Source organism: Ricinus communis, chromosome 6 (genome assembly GCF_019578655.1).
Source record: "Ricinus communis isolate WT05 ecotype wild-type chromosome 6, ASM1957865v1, whole genome shotgun sequence".
NCBI lineage: Eukaryota > Viridiplantae > Streptophyta > Magnoliopsida > Malpighiales > Euphorbiaceae > Ricinus > Ricinus communis.
In genome coordinates, this window is record NC_063261.1 from 16,959,051 (window position 1) to 16,980,217 (window position 21,167).

Here is a 21,167-nt window from a genome sequence, read left to right on the forward strand (position 1 = left end):
AAATCGACTAATCCACAACATAATTAAAAGTGAGTGACCATTAAATTCGACTATTAGATAAGAGGTATCATAATGTTAGTACAGTCAAAATAGAGGTGGGTGAAAGATAAATATTGATGAAGAATAACAAAAAGAGAGCAAGAAGAGAGGCAATTAGGGGTTTTCATTTTTTTTCTATAATTAGTATTTTTTTATTGGATAAAGAATGAACCATTGGATTTAAAATTTTTAATATTATTTTTAGATTAAACAATTAATGAATATTTAATTATTTAATACTAACATTAAGAGTGGGATTAGGTGACATAAACTTATACAATGTGTAATTATTTGCATAGTGGGTTTAGGTGACATAGAATATGTAAGTATCTGCATAGAGTTTTTATCTTTCCGCGAACTGACTTGAAGTCTTCCTTAGTGGGATGATTGCATTCATAGTGCTCCAGTCATGTCCTGATTTTTACTTGAATCATTAAGGACTTTTGCTAAAAAACAAAACCATAAAAATTATTGAGGACCATTTTGTCTCTACATAGAGGGGTGATCGGTTGTAGTAATTTCTATTGGACGTGATCATACAAGTATTTCCTGACTCTGGAATGTTCATAGAGCTATAGTTAATTTAAAATAGGATTTAAGTATGTTATTACAATACCAACTTTGAAACTAAATGAAAAACCCTCAATCAAAGTATGATTTGGATAGCCTCGTAGAAGATGTAAATATTTCAAAAGATCATCCCTCATGAGTCAAATTCAGACCATTTTAATTTAATAGAAGCACATCTTACTATTAGGCAGGTGGTTGTTCCGAAAAATATTTGACTTCTAAAAAAGTGTATAATAATAATAAGTTATTTACGTTATAGAGTATCCAATGAAAAATAATCTGTGTAAATAACGTAAGTTTATAACATATAATGTATATACTTTCAAAGCATTTTTTTGCTTTGCTCTCTTCATTTCATAAACCCCATATTACCTTCATGAACCCCAATTACCAATTTTTAGGCAATTTATGTGCTGCACCCCAGTCTATTTTACAGTGTGGTCCGGAGGCAGAGCCATGTGTGCGGGTGTGTCCAGCTCTTTTAGGTTTTTTTTTTTTAAATTTAAATTCTAAATTATAATAAAATAAATTATAAATATTTAGTATTTATAAAGATTAATTTTTATCTACACGTTATACAATTGTCATAATTATTTTGACTTTAAATAATAATATAAATTAAATTTATAGATAAAATTAAATAAAATTTTAATATTTATAATTAATTATAGTACTTTTATAAATAATAAATAATTTTTTTATACATAAACTAAATTTTATGTGTTAAAAATAAATACATATGTCAAAATGTGTCAAAATATAGTAACGCATACATGCCAAAAGAATTTTATATCTCAAAATTTAATATTATATATATATATATATATATATTTGTATTATAGGTAAGTAAAAAGTAAAAATTAACATAATTGATTATATATACTATATTTTTTTTGTTAATCATACTCCAAAAAATTAAAAATTGATATACTTTCCGTAAATAATTAAATAAATTATTTATTAAAACTATATAATATAGTTTTAAGAACTCCTCATATATTAAAATTTTATAATATTAGTGGATGAAACTAATTTTTGGTATATTTGACATTTAAAAAAATTTCATCCATATGTAATTGATAATCCATAATCAAAAGTATTACATTTTTGTAATAGACATCAACATTCATCATTCATAAGATAATTTTTATTTTTTACAATAATATTGTTCATTTTGTATTCTATCAATTTTTAAATGCTTATTATTTTAGTGGAGGATATTCATCATTTATGATCTACATTTTCATTAATTTATTCTTATCATCAGTTATAACTTTATATATGTTTTTTAAATCACTATGAACTATTTGTTTTCAAATAAAAATGATGTTGATTCTAGATTTTTACTTTTATGATGTATATTGAAATATTTCTATAATTGATATAAACATTTATTATTTATAGACATGATATTTATAAATAACAAATAAAAAAATCAAGTTAAAATTATTTTAAATTTTTATATTATGGTACAAATAATTTTTAAATAAAATAATAAATATTTAACATTTAAATAATAAAAATTTAATATATATTTAATGAACGAGTCAGACTTCTTATGTATATATTGTATCTGACCGGTGGTTCAATATAATGTCCCAATTTGTATTGAAAAAACAATGGAAAGATTTTGAGCTCAAAACCCAAAAATGAGCTACTTGAAAAAATGCACCTGGGTTCGTATTGAAGACGATTGGGAAAGGTGACCATCCTTTTCTAGAGCCTTGTGATTTTCACCATCCACCCTAATAATCTCCCCATTTTCGTACCCAGTGTTTGCCTAACAGAATTGTCAAAACATACAAATATTTGGCTTTTATTTATTGTGTATTAGCTCGATTAATGAAAACAAAAATAGAACGATTACAAGGGGTTAGCAACTTCTTTGCTTCTTCCTCAGGCAGCCTCATTATAGAAGCCGCCCATGTCGAAAACAGAGAAGAGAAATGATAGTTTTCGGTGCATAGGTGCAATTGGGTTTTGCTTTTTTCTTGGTTTGATAATTGAAATTATTATTATATTACATATACATACATAAATCACCTAATAAGCGATAAAGAGTGTCATATTCCTATCCCATAAAAATATACATATGAGCTGTAGTGGGCTGATTCTCTATAATCTTATATCAGCTAAAAGAAGTGAGTGTGGATACATAAAGTAGCACGTTTCTATAAATCACTATTATTTTATAAAAAAAAAATATCATGTTCATAACTTGCATGTGTTATTAACCACAAAAAAAGTATTTAACGTGAGTATAATAAAGAAGAAGTTTCGGGCCACTATTTCGTTTTAAAAAAAAAATTATTTTTATGATTAAAAAAATATTTTTATAGTCTTTTTTAATAATTTTTATTTATATAATTTTCTTTACAAATTTCATCCAAAAAATATTAAAAATATACCTACAACTTACTAAAGAGTAAATTTTTTAAAATTTGCACTATTGTAATTCAATTTTTTATTTTATATTTTTCAAAAATTACATCAGAAAAAATATATTAAAAAGTATATTTAAAAATGCTAAAAATTTATTTATTTTAACTTATGTTATTACAAATTTTTATTTTAGAATTTCATCTAAAAAAGATATTAAATATATAAATATATTTTTAATTTATATTATTGTGAATTCAGTTTTTATTTTATATAAGATATCAAAAAGATAATATTTTAAGTGAAATCAACTAAATAAGGTAGATTTTTATTATTTTTATTTTACATTTTATATTTTAGGAATTGAATGATATTATATGCTTTTTATAACGACTATTGTGTTTTGAAGATTAAGATATGTGTTTCAAAATATATATCATAATATATTAAATATAATTTAAAATATATAAAAATATAATTAAAATAAAATTAAAAATATATTTGATAATAATAACAATATATTAAAAGAATACCAATAAAATATAAAAAATATACTATAATGCTTATACAAATAAATTTCTTTTTTAAAAAGCGTAAATAAAAAGCTTTTCTCAATAAATGACAGCAGCTTTATCAAAGAATATTAATGTAAAAAAGATCAGATATAAAGAGAAAAAGTTTATATAGAAAAAAGGTTGAGAATTTTTCTTTAAACAGAAAATCCAAACGAATAGGAAAACTGGCCAATCAGTTTTAATTCCTAATTTCTATATTTTAATTATCCATTTTTGTACTTTATCAATTTTTTTAATTTCTTAAATTATTTTAATTCAGAATTACATAAAATTATAAAAATATTTGATTAAAGTCAGAAATTAAAAAAAATAATAATTTCAACAACAACTGAAATTGCAATATCTAAAATGTGTTCGGCACAAAATTAGTTTCCATCCAGAGATTTGTATACAATCAAGAAAACGATCAATCAAAAAGAGCTGATTTTTCATTCACAAAAAAAAGAAAAAGAAAAAAAGAACTGAACTTTCTTCTCCTTTAATGGTAATCGATACCTCAATTATTGTATAAGTTATCTAGGCGGATGACGTGGCATTGAACCTTCTTTTTTGTTCATATTTTCTTTATGAACAAAAAATAAAACAATGAAATGGTTTAATATATTTATAAAAAATATATTCATATTTATTAAACGATTATCATTAAACATTAGAAAATTTTCTAACTGCATCATTAAATATATATATATATATATATATATATATCATAATATATATAAAAAATAATACGTATATATAATTATTTTATACTATAGCATTAGAAAATTAATACATATTTCACATTTATCAATCATTTGATATATATATATATATATATAAAAGTAAGTCATTATCTAAATATTAATATTTTTATTTTTATTTTTTTAAAAATATCGAATAATTTTTTTTATTTAAAATATTTATATATATATAAAAATATCATATGTCATGTCATACTTGATCTCTTTAATCTAAATTTACTGTAAATAAACTGAATATATATATATATATATATATATATATATATATATATATATAATAAAAAATTAAAAAAAGGAAAGACATGAAAAGATTTAAAATGAAATGTTAAAGTTGAAATCGGTATTCTCAACTTGTGAAACGTATCGATTTATTAATGTAGAATAGATTTAGAATGTTTATTTATTTTTTATAAAATTATAAATAAATTTTTATCGTAATCATATACATACATTTTGAATTTATACATAAATTTCAAATTTTTTTTATAAAAGTTATTTTAATCAATCAAAATATAAAGTGGTAAGTGAAATGTTACTTCAAAGTTCAATTATTTTCTATTTCTTTAGGGTTTAAAAAAAAAAAAAAAAAAAAGGAAAAGTGAGGAGAAAAGAAACTGCATGACTCAAGAGAAAAAGCATTACTGTTGTTATATATTAAACAACAGAGCAAATAATTATGACAATATGGAAACGAGAAACATGAACCATAATTTTATTTTATGTTCAAGACTCTACATTTCTGTTTAAATAATTCATTTTAATTTGAAAATTGATATCCTTTTATATTTAACGTGAGTATAATAAAGAAGAAGTTTCATGGGCCACTATTTCCTTTTTTAAAAAAATTATTTTTAGTCTTTTTTTAATAATTTTTATTTATATAATTTTCTTTACAAATTTCATCTAAAAAATATTAAAAATATACCTACAACTTACTAAAGAGTAATTTTTTAAAATTTGAACTATTGTGATTCAATTTTTATTTTATATTTTTTAAAAATTGCGTTAGAAAAAAATATTTAAAAATATCAAAGATTTATTTATTTTAACTTGTGTTATTATAAATTTTTATTTTATATTATTGTGAATTCAGTTTTTATTTTATATATTTTTTATTTTTCATAATTTGATTCAAAAATATATATTAAAAGTATACCTGTAACATACCAAAAAGATACTATTTTAAGTGAAATCAACTAAATAAGGTAGACTTTTATTATTTATATTTTATATTTTATATTTTAGGAATTAAATGATATTATATGCTTTTTATAACGGCTAATGTGTTTTGAAGATTAAGATATGTATTTCAAAATATATATAATAATATATTAAATATAATTTAAAATATATAAAAATATAATTAAGATAAAATTAAAAATATATTTGATAATAATAACAATATATTAAAAGAATACCAATAAAATATAAAAAATATACTATAATGCTTATACAAATAAATTTCTTTTTTAAAAAGCGTAAATAAAAAGCTTTTCTCAAGAAAAAATCGTAAGAAAAAGTGACAGTAAAAAATAAAATTGAATATTTATTTTCTGAATAATAAATTTCAAGCAGATTTTAAATTTAATATTAAAATTATATAACTGTAACTTATCATATTAACAACAATATTAGAAGAGAATGTTAATTTAATTGCGAGAATGGTGTCTTCTGTAGTCGCTAAAAGCCTTAAAAACCAAATTTGGGCCAATTAGCCAGCTCATTGAGAGTCATTTTCTTTCTAAAAGAAAAAAGAATTAACAAAAATGCAATGAAAGAAGACATTTGACAAATGGAAAATCTAGAAAACAAGCAAAGAAAACAGAGAAGAGAAGTGGGAAAGGAGCAAGAAAGAGAGCTGAAATTGAGATGGTAAAGTACCCAGCTATCAGAATTTACTGGTTTTGTTATGATCATTCAGCTGTTTGTAATTCTGTGGTGATTAATTGCAGTTCCAAAAACTTTGATAAATCAAAAGTTGCTTTCTTGCATTTCATTCACATGCAGTTTATTTTACAGCAGATTTTCTTTTTTGGAAACCCTTCATCTTGAATTGCTGTAGGGTTTATCCAACAATCTTTGTAAAAAAAGAACCTTGTCACTGTGTGGATTTATATTGCATCAGTCAAAGAGTGAGATACCCAGTAAAGGATAAATGCTAATTATTTGTACATTCTTTTCAATGGCTAATCCTTGATTTCTCCTTTTACTTAGATATGATTTAAGTTTTTCTTTAGAGCAGGAAAAGAGAAAAAAAATAAAGAAAAAGGAAAGTTCAGATCTTTTGACTTTCGACTACTGATTGTCATGGGATTCCTTTGATAAATTCTGTTTGTTTCTTAGAAATTGAATTGAGGATTGCTTTTACCTTTGAGTTGCTTATTTTTTGTGTAGTTATGATAACATTATGAAGTTATCTTTCTGTTTTTAAATTTATATGCAGCCTACTTTATTCAATCTTCATTTTTATTTTTCGAGTTTAACAAGTTTGATTCTGATTCTTTCTTTGTTCACAGGTGGGAGGATGAATGTACTTTTCTACACTTTTGGATTGCTCTCTAAGTGCATAAAAAGTAGCGAAAGTCAGGTATTATGTTTCGTTTCTGGAATGTGAAGTATTTTCTGTTTAAACATGGCTAGTTATTTTTATTCTTTATTTTTATTTTTTTGAAAAAACATGGCTAGTCATTTAGTGTTGCCACATTTTGCTTCTCTTGAAATCTGGCAATTGCAAGGAGCTCTCCTTCATTCTTATAATGAGAGCATGCAGTGATCAAGCTATAAATGCCTTAATTCCCCGCTTCTTTGAATGTGCTATGTACTTGCATCTCTCCTGATGATGGAAAGAGATTCAACATTAGATTGTTCTCTACTGCACTAGTTCATGCTTTGCATTATCACGTCCATCACTTGAACTACCTGGTGTCCAAAGTTGACATGACCATGTTGCATTTGTTTTTAGATCGAGTGATTAGAGCATAGAGATTAAGGTATTTTTCTTCCTTCTTCTTGTAAATTTTCTGCATGAATTTGAAAAAACATAACCCTACACAAAGTGAATTGAGGGAGAAAAGGTCTATTAGGAAATGTGGAAAACAAAGGCTGAATATAAGTTATAATTTTGTGTTAGATGTCTCTCTTTAAATTGGTTTTAACAATTTGCTCGCTTCTTCAGATACCAATCACTACGAACTTCCAATAAAGCTTTCATTTTAATTTCACATCCTGCCCTTTGCCTTCTCAAATAGTCATGAAAGATTGCAATTTCACATTCTTTTCCTCCGCCACCACAGTCACCTACAGTTTGCATAATGACCACACAACTTCTATAGAAACCAAGGAAATCCCTGTTGATGATTTTCCCTCCACAGAAACTCCCATCACTATTACCAACCATCTCTCTCAACCAGATGCTGCTACCAAGATTCAATCTGCATACAAAGCACATATAATCCGCACTCTCTACAAAAAGATTTTGTCTGCAAATTCTGAAGCTGATCAACTGCAGTGCCTGATTCAACGGCAGGAGACAGTAGACACCATCAGGTATGATGGACGGGAGAAGTTAAGACTCAATGAGGCCTTGATGAGATTGCTTTTAAGGTTGGACTCTGTGCCTGGGGTTGATCCGACAGTGAGGGAGGCAAGGAGGAAAGTCAGTCGTAGGATTGTGGGGTTGCAGGAGATTGTGGATGGAATATGCAATGAAGGCAATGGTGATGGTTGGTGTGTTGATAGTGGTGGGTTTTTTAGGGATTGGGACGAGGTGGTGGCAGAGATGGAGAAGGAGGTCTGTAAAGAGAGAGGTGGTGAGGAAATGGATAGGTTTTGTGCTGAATATCTTGGTTTTAGATGTTTGCAGAGGTTTTTGCATGAGCCATGAAAAATATTGTGGATGTTTTCTTCTTTCTGATATAGCATATATATGCAATACGTGTATAAATGAAGGATTTGTTTTAAGTTACATGTTTTGTTCTTGTTCTTATATATATATTTATATTTATCCATGGTTATGTATTCATGATAATCAGTTTTCTGTGTTCCTCCTATAAGAACTGTAGAAACAAAATAGAACCAGAGAAGAAAAGGTGAAATGCTATGTATCTCTATCCAATTAATTGCTATCTTCGTAGTTATCTTTCTCTGCTACCTGTTAAGTTTCATTTGTTCTGTTTTATGATTTTTCTTTCAATTGGAATCTTCTCGTCTTCCATGCATTGACTGGACCAGTTTCTTTCTGCTTTAACTTTTTGACAGCATTCACTTTCTTTTCTGCCCTACAGCTATCAACTTTCTTTTCTCTACATTACATTATGCAAACAATTTTTTTATTGGGAATGCAATGCAATTATTGATATTCTTCCGACAATAATTAACTTCTTTATTCAAATGGGATGCTTTATATGTTCGAAATCAATTTTTTGAGCCAGATTTTCTGGTAGAATCTGCAATAAATTTCAGATTCCAAACATTCCATTTGATTCACATTTTTGGATAATTTGTGGGACTGAATGTCATTTTAGAACTTATAAATTATTTTACAAGATTTCTTTTCTTTTTCTTTTTTCAGATTCTTTCTATCATGTTGTGAAAGGAGAAATCTGTTTTTGTTTTCAATGGTTTGTTTGCATTCTTACATTATTATTTGAGAAAATATACTTTCATTCAATTATAATGTGTATGCAAATTGCACATATATTAATAACATATAAACAGTTAACTCCTGTAACTTGTTTTTAAATTTCTCTTCATAGAAAAATGTTTTCACTATTTTATGTGTAAAAAGTTTTATCACCATTTTATGTGTTAAGAGATTGTACTGAGATCAAGTCTGAAGGCCTAATTATGGATTAAATTCTGTATTTTATATTTTTTAATAATTTTATCTAATTGTAAAATTTTAAAATAAATATTTATTTTTTTAATTTGTTTTTCAAAATATTATTTCATGAAAATTTTTAAAATTTTAAGACAAAAAAGATGACGTGGAAAGTCGATTATACTTACTAAAAGAATAACAATTATAAATCAATAAAAATAATTTATTTTAAATTTAATAATATAACAATTAAAAATTTCATATATGCGCATTCTATTATATATTTTATATTTAAATGTAATAAAATTTTTATTGCCTTATTAATTCTTTTGTTAATAGATAGGAGTGATTTACCACGTCATTTTTTTTCATTATAAAATTTTAAAAATTATTATCGAAAATATTTTTAAAAATAAATTAAAAGCATAAATATTTATTTTAAAATCTTAAAATAATTAGATAAATTATTAAAAAATATAATATTTAGAATTTAATTAGTAATTAGGTCAATTCTGAAAAAATTGTGTATCAGATATTTTTCTTATATCATGAGACGTTATTTTAACTTGTTTCATTTTGTGAAGTCTATCGCATTTATTGCAAGAAATTACTGAACTAATTACAGAAAAATGTTAAAATGGATTTTGTTTTATTATTTTCTAAAATATCCATAACTTATTATTTAGGTTCTTCATGGATGTATCAGAAAAACCGTGCTGCACTTGTATCAATTAAAAATTAACTAGTTGCTCTCCATTTGATTTATTAATATAATACATCTCTGTCATTCTGTCATCATTTGCTAGACAATTAGTTGTGCTTTAATTAGATGCATAATTATATGTCTAAAAATTGAGACTTTTACTATCTTGATCATGACGATAAACACAGAATCTTCTTTTAAGAAAAGAACAAAGAATTCTTCTTTAAAAATGTCACAAGAAGTTGTTAAAGAGGTGTGGCTACTTAGAATAATATACTGCTAATTTCAAATGAAATGAAAGTTCTAAATTATCATTTGCTTAACATTTCATGTGCAAGCCAGTGACTAGGAGTACTTGAAGACAATTACGACCTCAACAACACCTATGTGGCAGTGGCATCATGTCACCACGTTGGCATGGTATGGGTATCCAATAAAATATTGTGCAGAAGATTAGATTGTATATATATATATATAGGCACAGCATAGTCCTTCTGTTGAAACATTGAAACTAATTATTTCTATAGCTCTTGTTTTCTCTCATTAAGGAGAATGGCAGAAGCAGTTCTCTTCAACATTGCAGACGGAATCATTGCAAAGTTGGGTTCTGTAGTCCTGCAGGAGATTAGGCTCTGGTGGGGTGTTAAGGAGGAGCTTGAGAAACTTAAGGGAACAGTCTCTCTCATCAAGGCTGTGCTGCTTGATGCGGAGGAGCAGTCCATGGAGAGTAATCAAGTCAAAATTTGGCTTGGAATGCTGAAGGAAATGCCAAGTCCTAGCCATGACGCTATCGGGAAGGAGAATGTGGCGAAGTGTAAGGGAGTTCCTCTAGCCATACGAACAATAGGAGGTCTCTTGTATTTTAAGGATGCAGAATCTGAGTGGTTACCCTTTAAGAATAAGGAATTATCAAAAGTGGATCAGAGGTGAGAATGATATTTTACCAACTCTTAAGTGGAGCTACAACAATAAATGGAGTTTTCCGAAAAAACCTGCTAGAATCTTCCTTCACATTATAAACATTGTTTTGCTTATCGTAGCTTATATCCAAAAGATTGGAATATTAAAGTAGAACAAGTAATACAATGTTGGATTGCACAAGGGTATGTTAAGTCATCGGAGGATGCAAATCATTGTCTGGAAGATATTGGTGCTGAATATTTCATGGATCTTCTTCAGAGGTCTTTCTTTCAAGAAGTTGAAAAGGATGAATATGGTAATATAAGAATTTGCAAAATGCATGATTTAGTGGCATGATCTTGCCATGTCAGTCGCCGGAGAGGATGGTGTTATGTTTAATTCTAAAATGGCGCATTTTAGTGACAAAACTCGTCATATATCAATTGAATCTGATGAGAAATTTAATTTGCAAGCTTTTCCTTGTTAAAGGCGAACAAAGTACGGACATTGTTCCTATCAGCTAAAGGAGGCATCAAAGAAAAGGAAATGCATGCACTTTTTTGTAATTTGAGATATTTAAGGGTGTCAGATTTATCTCATTTGAGGATTAAAGCAGTGCCACGTTCCATTTATAAATTGAGGCATCTAAGGTACCTGAATCTTTCTTGGAAACCAAGTATCAAGACACTTCCTGATTCAGTCACCAAACTGCAAAACTTACAAGCGCTGAAGCTTGAGGCATGTGTTAGGCTTACGCAATTGCCAAAAAATATGAAAAAGTTGGTCAATCTTTGGCATCTTAATATTGATTATGGTGATGGGTTAATTGACTCATATGCCTAGAGGAATTGGACAATTGACTTGCCTTGAGAAATTATCTAAATTTGTTGTAGCAAAGGATAATTCTGTCAATAGGCACAGCGCTGGACTTGGTGAATGAAATGCCTTAAACAACTTGAGAGGGGAATTGAAGATTGACAACTTGCGATATGTGAAAAATGTTGCATGCGAATGTAAGGCGGCCAATTTGAGAGAGAAGCAACATCTTCAGAAATTGACGTTAGATTACGGTAGTTCTTCAGAGGACGATGATGATGGTGCAAAAAACATGGAAAAATATGAAACAGCATTGGGAGCGCTACAATCGCACCAGAATTTGAAAGAGCTAAACTTGACATCGTACTGGGGATTGAAGTCTCCGAGCTGGCTATATTCCCTACTAAATTTGGTGTCCATTGGTTTCTTCTATTGCAAAAATATGCAGCGGCTCCCACCATTTGATCACTTTCCTTCTCTTAAGAGTCTGAGGATTTATAAATTAATGAATCTCGAGTACGCAGATACTGGGCTACACATGCATGACAGAGGATCAGCATCATTTTATCCTTCCCTGACGGATCTCGATATACACGATTGCCCTAAACTGAAGGGATTTATGGGATCCAAGACAGATGTTGGAATGACATCATTATCATCATCATCGTTAAGAAGGGCGGAACTACCCTGCTTGCGTTTTTCTGAGAATTGAAGATTCCCCTAGCCTGGTTTTCATGCCTCATTTTCCATCTCTTGAAGAACTTACATTGGGAACGCACGGTTTAAAGGCATTGTAGAATATACTGGAAATGGCAACTTCACTGTCACAATCCGCCTCTTCTTTGTCTCCTTCTACTTCACCTTTCTCTGCCCTTTCCCAATTGAAAAGACTTCAAATTATGAATGAAATAAATGACCTTTCTGATTTACCAAAATTGCTGCAAAACCTCACTTCTCTCCAACATCTTGAATTTTATAATTTCGAAACTCTGTCCATTGATGAGAATGACGATGGCATGCAATGGCAAGGGCTTAAAAGCCTCCATTCTTTTACTGTTAAATGCATAGAAAACTTAGAGTCTCTTCCAAATGGGCTTCTATATGTCACCGCCTTGCGCAGTCTCAACATCCATAACTGTCCTAATATAAAGTCTTTACCAGAGTGGACGGCCAACCTCACTTCAATACAGTATTTGTCTATCAGTTTTTGTCCCCAGCTTGCAGAAAGATGCAAGACTAACGTGGCTGAGGATTGGTCCAAGATTGCTCACATACCAGATATTTCAATCGACTATAAAAGCATTCAGAGAAATGGCTGCCACCAGCTGTGATCGGAATTAACATGTAAATGCTTTTCTTCTCCAATTTCCATGCTTTACGAATTCAATTTATAACACCATATTCTAATCTGTTATTATATTGATATTCAGTTTCCTTCAAATGTTGTGTGCTCTCTATAAAGAATTATATAATGAAGACCATGCCATTTTATAAACGAGGTAGTGAATTTGAATGCTTGTACTGCCGTTCATCATCCAGCTCATTCGAACTGACATAAAAAGGATCATCAACTACTGCTACAATTTCATTCTACTCTTCTTCTTGTACATTTGTATGTTTCCCAGCTCTCTTTCCTATACATTTTCTTCTGGGTGCTTCCGACTATTAATTAGTATTATTCTGCTGGATGTGGAAGTGAAAAACATTAGAGATTTCCTGTCTTTATTTCACCTCCCTCTAATAGCATCCCCAACGATACTCTTTATTTTAAAAAACATAATTTTTATAATAAAAAATATTATAAAAAATATTTATATATAAAAAATAAGATATTTTATTTAAATTTAATAAAATTCCTACTCTGCATTCTCTCTTTTCCCCACTTTTCCTCCTCTCATCTCCCCCTCTCGTATAAGACCTCTGTTGACATGCATTTTCACAGCTTGGTTTCATATAATAAAAGAAATAAGTTATATTATAAATATAAATTATATCTATTTTAGTCATTCTACATACTACTAATAGCAAGAATGTATAAATACACTTGTATGAATCAGCTATTGGCTACCGGTTATCAGCTATCGGCTATATTAATCGGTTGAACTAAATAGATCCTTAGTCTATTTAAGAATTTCTCCAATCACAAAGTCATTTTATATTGTAAACCGATTTATAGGTAAATCGGAGAAACTAAGGCGGTCAAATTATCTCATTTTAAGCCTAAGTAACCGACTACCTATTATACTTGTATCCAAAATTGAATACCTAACTCTTGACTTATTTCATTTGGTAATCGCCTTAATCAACTTTCCTCGATAATTTATTTTATTTTCTTGTTTAGCTAATCTCCCTTAGTAATCAGCAAATTGCCATCATTTAAATGCTTAGAGACCTCCTCATACTTATTCACAATCTTTTTGGGTCAGTTTAGGTCTATCCAAAACAGGTTCTTGTTTTCTTTTCTTATCCATGGATTCATATTCGTCAAGCAAAGCCTGTGACTCCTCTTCAAAATCAGTTGCAAGAGCAAGGAGTTTCTGCAGTTCACCATCTTCACTCTTTGTTTTTTTTGCACAAAGATAGTGCTGGTGGTGTTGCAGAATTTATAATTGAAGCAGTCAGAACAAGAAACATAACAATTAGGATGAGAATAAAATACAAATAGAAAAGAAAGAAAAAGATAGGAGCTGCTCTTAGTACAGTGAGATTTCGAATTTAAGCTATTAAATTGCAAGTAATAAAGAATGGAGATTGAAAGGATACCTCATTTGCTTTCTCCTTTTCTTTGTTTTTTTTTTTAAAAAATAAAAAGGAGTGAATGAATTCAAAGAAATATTGCACAAATGATAAATCTAAAGCAAAACATTCCTGAGATTTTATAGAAGGGTTGGGACTTTTAGAGATCATAATGCTTAAAAACAATGAATATTGGCTTTTTTAATCATTAGAATTGAAAAAAGTCTCAGTATGAGTTCCTGTTTTCCTCCTTCTTCTTCTTCTTCTTCTTCTTCTTCTTCTTATTACTATCTAAATTTCATACTAGCTGCTGTCATCTAATGCTACAGGATCCTGACAGGTGACTTTGCATTGACTTGAGCAATTCATGTCATAACTTTTGACAGCATTCGTCCTTTTTGTTTTTGCCTTAAAGCTATCAGATTTCTTGTCTCTACATTGTATGATGGAGGCAATGATCCATGAAATCAATTATTTTGATTCTTCCCTTCAATAATTCACTTTGTGTTGTTGGAAATAATTAATGAAGGATAAGAAGAGGAGACAGATTTTTACTGAAGACAGTTAAATAGAACTCAAAACACAGATTAACTGTTAGAAAAAAGAATCCATTAAACACTTTACTAATAACTCTCTAAAAACACCAAATAACAGGAATATGAATAGGAAAAAAAAGAACATAAACGAATGAGCTTTATACATTAGCTTCTGATGAAATCATCTTCAATGATGTGGGATTTTGAATTTGACATAAAATTCCCAATTAATTACTATTGAAATGGATGAAAAGAAGGAATAAAGACTGTAATTTGGTATACTTACTTTTGCTTTGTACTAAATGTTAGTTTGGTGGCCACCTGTGAACAAAGAATTTTCACATGAAAATGCATATACTAAATTTTCGTATGCAAGTCAAGAATGAGGGGTTAATTGCACCGCTGGTACCAAACCTTCGCACTTTTTTCCAAATGGTACCAAACCTTCAATTTGTTTCTTTTTGGTACCACTCTTATTATTTCTATATCTTCCGCCAATACTAAAGAGGAATTCGGCACTTATTTGTTGATGTGGCTGCCGGATTTTGAATTAATAACACACCACTTGCCACACTTGTTGCTGACTCAACAACTTAATTCCTAGTCAACAATTAGAGGGGGTGTTTATGAAAATTTTTATCTTGTGGAAAATATCACTCAAGCCCCCATCATCTTACTCCTTTTTCCTGCCTCGCTACACCTCTCCCCACCCATCTCCACCATTTCTAGCCACCCATCACTACTACCAGCCACCGAAACTTTTTCCTCCCTACGTCCTTCACTGGCGCTGCCCTTTTTCTTTTTTCTTCCTCGTCGTTCCACGTCGAGCTTGAGGAGGGAGTTGCTCATCCTCGCTACTGCTGCTAGTGCAGCCTCCTACCGCCATTTTTCTGCAAATCTGACAATGGTTTGAATAAAAACTAGGTTTCATAATTTGAGAATTTTCTTGATTTAGGATTTTTTATTTGGGGTTTAGGGTTATAAATTGGGAATAAAAACTAGATGTTTTTAATTGCTGAGTTGGATAACTATTTGTTGAGTCAGCAACAAAAGTGGCAAGTGGTGTGTTATCAATTCAAAATCCGGCAGCCACATCAGCAAATAAGTGCCGGATTTCTCTTTGGTAGTAGCGGAAGATACAAAAATAATAGGAGTGGTACCAAAAAGAAACAAATTAATGGTTTGGTACCATTTGGAAAAAAGTGCGAAGATTTAGTACTAGCGGTAAAATTAACCCCAAGAACGAGTCTTGTTTCTTTTTGTGTCAATAAGTCCACTCAATAATTAGGAATAGTTAAAGACAATTATCCCCTCAACCAATAAAGCAATGTGGCATTGGCAGCTTCTCATCATGTTGGCAGATATGGGTATCCAATAAAAGATTATGCACAACGCTTAGATTACATATGAAGGCTCAACATCCTGAATAGCACCATAATCTTTCTGCTAAAAAACTTTGAAACTAACTCTATAGCTCTTGTTTTTTTCTCACCAAGAAGAATGGCAGAAGCAGTTCTCTTGATAAACTAAACGGAACAGTTTCCACGATCAAGACAGTGCTGCTTCATGCGGAGGAGCAGTCCTTGGAGACTCCTCCAGTCAAATATTGGCTTGGACGGCTGAAGGAAGCGATTTATGACGCAGATGACTTGCTTGATGAGTTCTCAACAGAGGCTTCGCGGCAGCAAATGATGACTGGTAACAGAATCTCAAAGGAGGTACGCCTTCTCTGTTCAGGTTCAAACAAGTTTGCTTATGGTCTCAAAATGGCTCATAAGATTAAGGACATGTCAAACAAATTAGAAAAGATTGCGGCAGACAGAAGGTTCCTCCTAGAGGAGCGCCCTAGAGAGACACTTAATGTGAGTAGGGGTTCAAGGGAGCAAACTCACTCCTCTGCACCTGATGTAGTTGTTGGTAGAGAGCATGATAAGGAGGCAATTATAGAGCTTTTGTTGTCCTCCATTAACGAAGACAATGTTTCAGTTATTCCCATCATTGGGATCGGAGGATTAGGGAAGACGACACTTGCTCAATGTGTGTATAACGATGAAAGAGTGAAAACTCATTTTGAGCTGAAAGCATGGGCGTGCATCTCTGATAATTTCGAAGTGCAGAAAACTGTAAGAAAAATTATAGAATCCGCTTCTGGCAAGAATCCTGAAATTAGCGAGATGGAGGCTTTGAAAAATCTCCTTCATGATAGGATTAATGGAAAGAAGTTCTTGATAGTTCTGGATGACTTGTGGAGTGACGATACTCATAAATGGTTCCGCTTAAAAGACTTGCTAGCAGGTGGTGCAAGTGGAAGTAAGATAGTGATAACCACGCGTCTTAGAAAGGTTGCTGAGATGACACGCCCAGTTTCTATTCATGAATTAGAAGGCCTATCTGAAATTGAGTCCTGGTCGTTGTTCAAACAAATAGCATTCAAGCGAGGGCAACTGCCAAGTCCTAGCCATGAAGCTATCGGAAAGGAGATTGTGGCCAAGTGCAAGGGGGCTCCTCTAGCCATAAGAACAATAGCAGGTATCTTGTATTTTAAGGATGCAGAATCTGAGTGGGAAGCCTTTAAAAATAAGGAACTGTCAAAAGTGGATCAGGGTGAGAATGATATTTTACCAACCCTTAGGTTGAGTTACAACTATCTGCCTTCACATTACAAACATTGTTTTGCTTATTGTAGCTTATATCCGAAAGATTGCAATATTAAAGTAGAAGAATTAATACAATGTTGGATTGCACAAGGGTATGTTAAGTCATTGGAGGATGCAAATCACTGTCTTCAAGATATTGGTGCTGAATATTTCACGGATCTTTTTCAGAGGTCTTTCTTTCAAGAAGTTAAAAAGGATACATATGGCAATATATATACTTGTAAAATGCATGATTTAATGCATGATCTTGCCGTGTCAGTCGCAGGAGAGGATTGTGATCTGTTAAATTCTGAAATGGCATGTACTATTAGTGATAAAACTCTTCACATATCACTTAAATTAGATGGGAACTTCAGACTGCAAGCTTTTCCTTCCTTGTTAAAGGCAAACAAGCTACGGTCGTTGTTACTAAAAGCTTTAGTTCTACGTGTACCAAACATCAAAGAAGAAGAAATTCATGTACTATTTTGTAGTTTAAGATGTTTAAGGGTGTTAGATTTATCTGATTTGGGGATTAAATCAGTGCCATGTTCCATTTATAAATTGAGGCATCTTAGGTATCTCAATCTTTCTAAGAATAGACCAATCAAGACACTTCCTGATTCAATCACTAAACTGCAAAACTTACAAGTGCTGAACCTCCAGGAATGTGCTAGCCTTAAGCAATTGCCAAAGGATATAGAAAAGTTGGTTAATCTTTGGCATCTTAATATTGATGGTTGTTATGGGTTGAGTCACATGCCTAGAGGGATAGGAAAACTGACTTGCCTTCAGAAATTATCTAAATATTTTGTGGCAGAGGATAATTTCTTCAAAAATCTCTCCTGGCAGAGCGCTGGACTTGGTGAATTAAATGCCTTGAACAATTTGAGAGGGGGATTGATGATTGAGAATTTACGATGTGTGAAAAATGCTGCATTTGAATGTAAGGCGGCCAATTTGAAAGAGAAGCAACATCTTCAGCGCTTGAAGTTAGATTGGAGTCGATATGGACATGGCGATGACAGGGAAAAAGATGAAACAACATTGGAAGCGCTACAACCGCACCAGAACTTGAAACAGCTAATGTTATGGTCGTACTGGGGAGTGAAATCTCCAAGCTGGCTTTCTTCCCTAATAAATTTGGTGTCAATTGAAATCTGTGATTGCAAAAATATGCAGCTTCTGCATCTCCCAGCATTTGATCGCCTTGCTTCTCTTAAATATTTGAGGATCTATAAATTAATTAATCTTGAGCACATAGAAACTGAGGTGCACTTGGATGACAGCGGATCAGCATCATTTTATCCTTCCCTGGCGAATCTCAATATTTCCCTTTGCCCTAAACTGAAGGGATTTATGAGATGCAAGACAGATGTTGGAATGACTTTAGCATCATCATCATCATTAAGAATATCCTGCTTGCGTAATTTATACATTGGAAGTTCCCCTAACCTGATTTCCATGCCTCATTTTCCAGCTCTTGAAGAACTTATATTGGGAAAGGACTGTTTAAAGGCATTGAAGAATATACTAGAAATGGCAATTCCAGTGTCACAGTTCCCCTCTTCTTTGTCTCCTTCTACTGCACCTTTCTCTGCCCTTTCCCAATTGAAACAACTCAAAATTCAGGATGAAATAAATGACCTTTCTGATTTACAGTTGCTGCAAAACCTCACTAATCTCCAATGTCTTGAATTTTCTGATTCCCAAACAGTAAAAACTCTGTACAGTGACGAGAATGATGATGGCATGCAATGGCAAGGGCTTAAAAGCCTCCATTCTTTTAAAGTAAATAACATGCCAAATTTGGAGTCTCTCCCAAAGGGGCTTCTATATGTTACCACCTTGCACAGTCTCGACATCTACTGCTGTCATAGCATGAAGTCTTTACCAGAGTGGATGGCCAACCTCACTTCATTACAGTATTTGTCTATCAGTTTTTGTCCCCAGCTTGCAGAAAGATGCAAGACTAACGTGGCTGAGGATTGGTCCAAGATTGCTCACATACCAGATATTTCAATCAACTATGAAAGGATTCAGAGGAATGGCCTGTACCAGCTGTGATTGGAATTATCGGGTAAGTGCTTCTCTTCTCCAATTTCCTGCTTTTCGAATTAAATTCATAACTCCATATTCTAATCTGTTACTATATGGATATTCCAGGTTCGTCCAAATGTTCATAAAGGGAGAGTTTGAATGAGCTTCACGTGGAATCAGCAGCATTGAACTCGTTGTTTTTCAGTTTTAAGTGTTCTTCTATTCTGCATTCTGGCTCATTTTCCAACCGACTTCAGCTTAGTTAGCTTTTGCTTTAGCTCTGTTGCTGCGTAGCTTTTCATTTCTTGTACAGGTAATCCACTTATTCATTTCGTGTTTAGCCTTCTAAAATGCTATCAATGTATTCTCAAGTTTTTATCATGTAATTCAGCTTGCATTTTAGGAAGGTGCAAGTAAAGGTAATTAAACTTTACCATACTAGAGAAAGGCATAAAAGTGTTATTTTTTTATATTGTCATCAGACAAAATTGATTTTTAAAGTTGGCCTCCGACAATTGGGTATTGATTTCCAATAGTAGATGATATCTGGAAGTAGAAGAACAAGACAAAAAGGGCGTCCTAAGAAATATTGTGGTGAGTACATTTGATATGCAAATAAACCAATAAAAACCTTTATTGAACTTTGAAGTGTAAATGCTCAATGTGCTTGATGACGCTTCCCTGTTTTTGTAGGCTCAATGTGCTTTTACAAACTATATTGAGATCTTAACTGAAGAATCTCCAGCGATGGATTCTCTTTAAACACGCAGAGAAATTCTAGTCTGCTGGCGGGGAAGACAAAAAGCAAAATATCTATCACATGAAGATGCAGAGCAAGTGATCACCTCCTTGTGCATTATTGCTCCCTGTGAAGTACCGCAATGCAGCTTTTTTTTTTCTTTTCTATGAATCTAGTGTATGTTAGTAAAGGGGAGCTTCTAATGTTGTGCAGATTGAACATTCGTAGCATTATGGGTCCTGGCACTCGTGTGATTCCGGTTTCTTGGCAGCCTCCTCCACCAGGTTGGCTGAAAATAAAAAATGATGGTGCATCTGCCGCAGGTCATATTTATGGTGTTGGAACTTTTCGCAATTACCATGAATTTTCCTAAGAGCTTGTTTTTCTATCCGCTGGCACATGGTTATGCTTTTGATGCAGAGCTTTTTGTGACCATTTTTGCTATTGACAAAGCTTGGGAATTGGGTTGGCATTCTATTTGGCTTGAGAGCGACTTCATGTGTGTTGTTTCCTGGTTTTGAGAGAAATCATTGTTAGTCCCTTGGCTCTTGCTTTGAAGCTGGTCTGCGTGTCTTTTTCAAATGAGTAAAATGCAAGTGATTTGTAGGCATGTTTATCGTGAACGTCATGTGGTTGCTGATCGCCTTTCTTATAAATTCCTGCAATTGTCGACTTTGACATGGTGGCATTCATGTCCTAGATTTTGCTGATAGCCTCCAGTTATGTTAGTCTTCATTTCTCTCATTTTTGTCGCCGTTCTTTTTTTTTTTTCCTTTTTGCCCAATTGGGTTGTCATGAAATACTACGTATTTTTTTTTCATTAAAATATTATATTGATCTTATGATGTTCGGTGCTACGAAGGTGCCAGCCTAGCTGAAATTCAGGTGCATCTCTTGAGATATTTCCAATAAATTTATATAAAAAGATTTCTTCCTGTT

The 21,167-nt window shown here is 31.3% G+C and overlaps 2 protein-coding genes across 2 annotated transcripts; both read left to right on the forward strand.

Moving 5' to 3' along the window:
- The first annotated feature begins 5,973 nt into the window (after nucleotides 1-5,973).
- On the forward strand, nucleotides 5,974-8,452 carry LOC112536264 (BAG family molecular chaperone regulator 5, mitochondrial). Its single transcript, XM_025158901.2, has 3 exons — nucleotides 5,974-6,175; nucleotides 6,820-6,890; nucleotides 7,479-8,452. The coding sequence occupies exon 3, from the start codon at nucleotides 7,554-7,556 to the stop codon at nucleotides 8,184-8,186; it is 633 nt and encodes a 210-aa protein (XP_025014669.2). The 5' UTR covers nucleotides 5,974-6,175; nucleotides 6,820-6,890; nucleotides 7,479-7,553; the 3' UTR covers nucleotides 8,187-8,452.
- Nucleotides 8,453-10,171: 1,719 nt separating this feature from the next.
- Nucleotides 10,172-21,167, forward strand: LOC8262573 (putative disease resistance protein RGA3). The gene is made up of 10 exons (XM_048375305.1): nucleotides 10,172-10,245; nucleotides 10,353-10,751; nucleotides 10,866-11,041; nucleotides 11,315-11,463; nucleotides 11,744-12,178; nucleotides 12,339-12,868; nucleotides 16,282-19,529; nucleotides 19,616-19,802; nucleotides 19,972-20,083; nucleotides 20,183-21,167. The coding sequence occupies exons 1-7, from the start codon at nucleotides 10,211-10,213 to the stop codon at nucleotides 19,514-19,516; spliced, it is 4,959 nt and encodes a 1,652-aa protein (XP_048231262.1). The 5' UTR covers nucleotides 10,172-10,210; the 3' UTR covers nucleotides 19,517-19,529; nucleotides 19,616-19,802; nucleotides 19,972-20,083; nucleotides 20,183-21,167.

Coding starts and splice junctions, on each gene's coding strand:
- LOC112536264 (XM_025158901.2), top strand. CDS start 7,554: ATGAAAGATTGCAATTTCACATTCTTTTCCTCCGCCACCACAGTCACC.
- LOC8262573 (XM_048375305.1), top strand. CDS start 10,211: ATGTGGCAGTGGCATCATGTCACCACGTTGGCATG. Junction 10,752..10,865: donor TTATCAAAAGTGGATCAGAG/GTGAGAATGATA, acceptor TGCTTATCGTAG/CTTATATCCAAAAGATTGGA. Junction 11,042..11,314: donor AGTTGAAAAGGATGAATATG/GTAATATAAGAA, acceptor TAAGGGTGTCAG/ATTTATCTCATTTGAGGATT.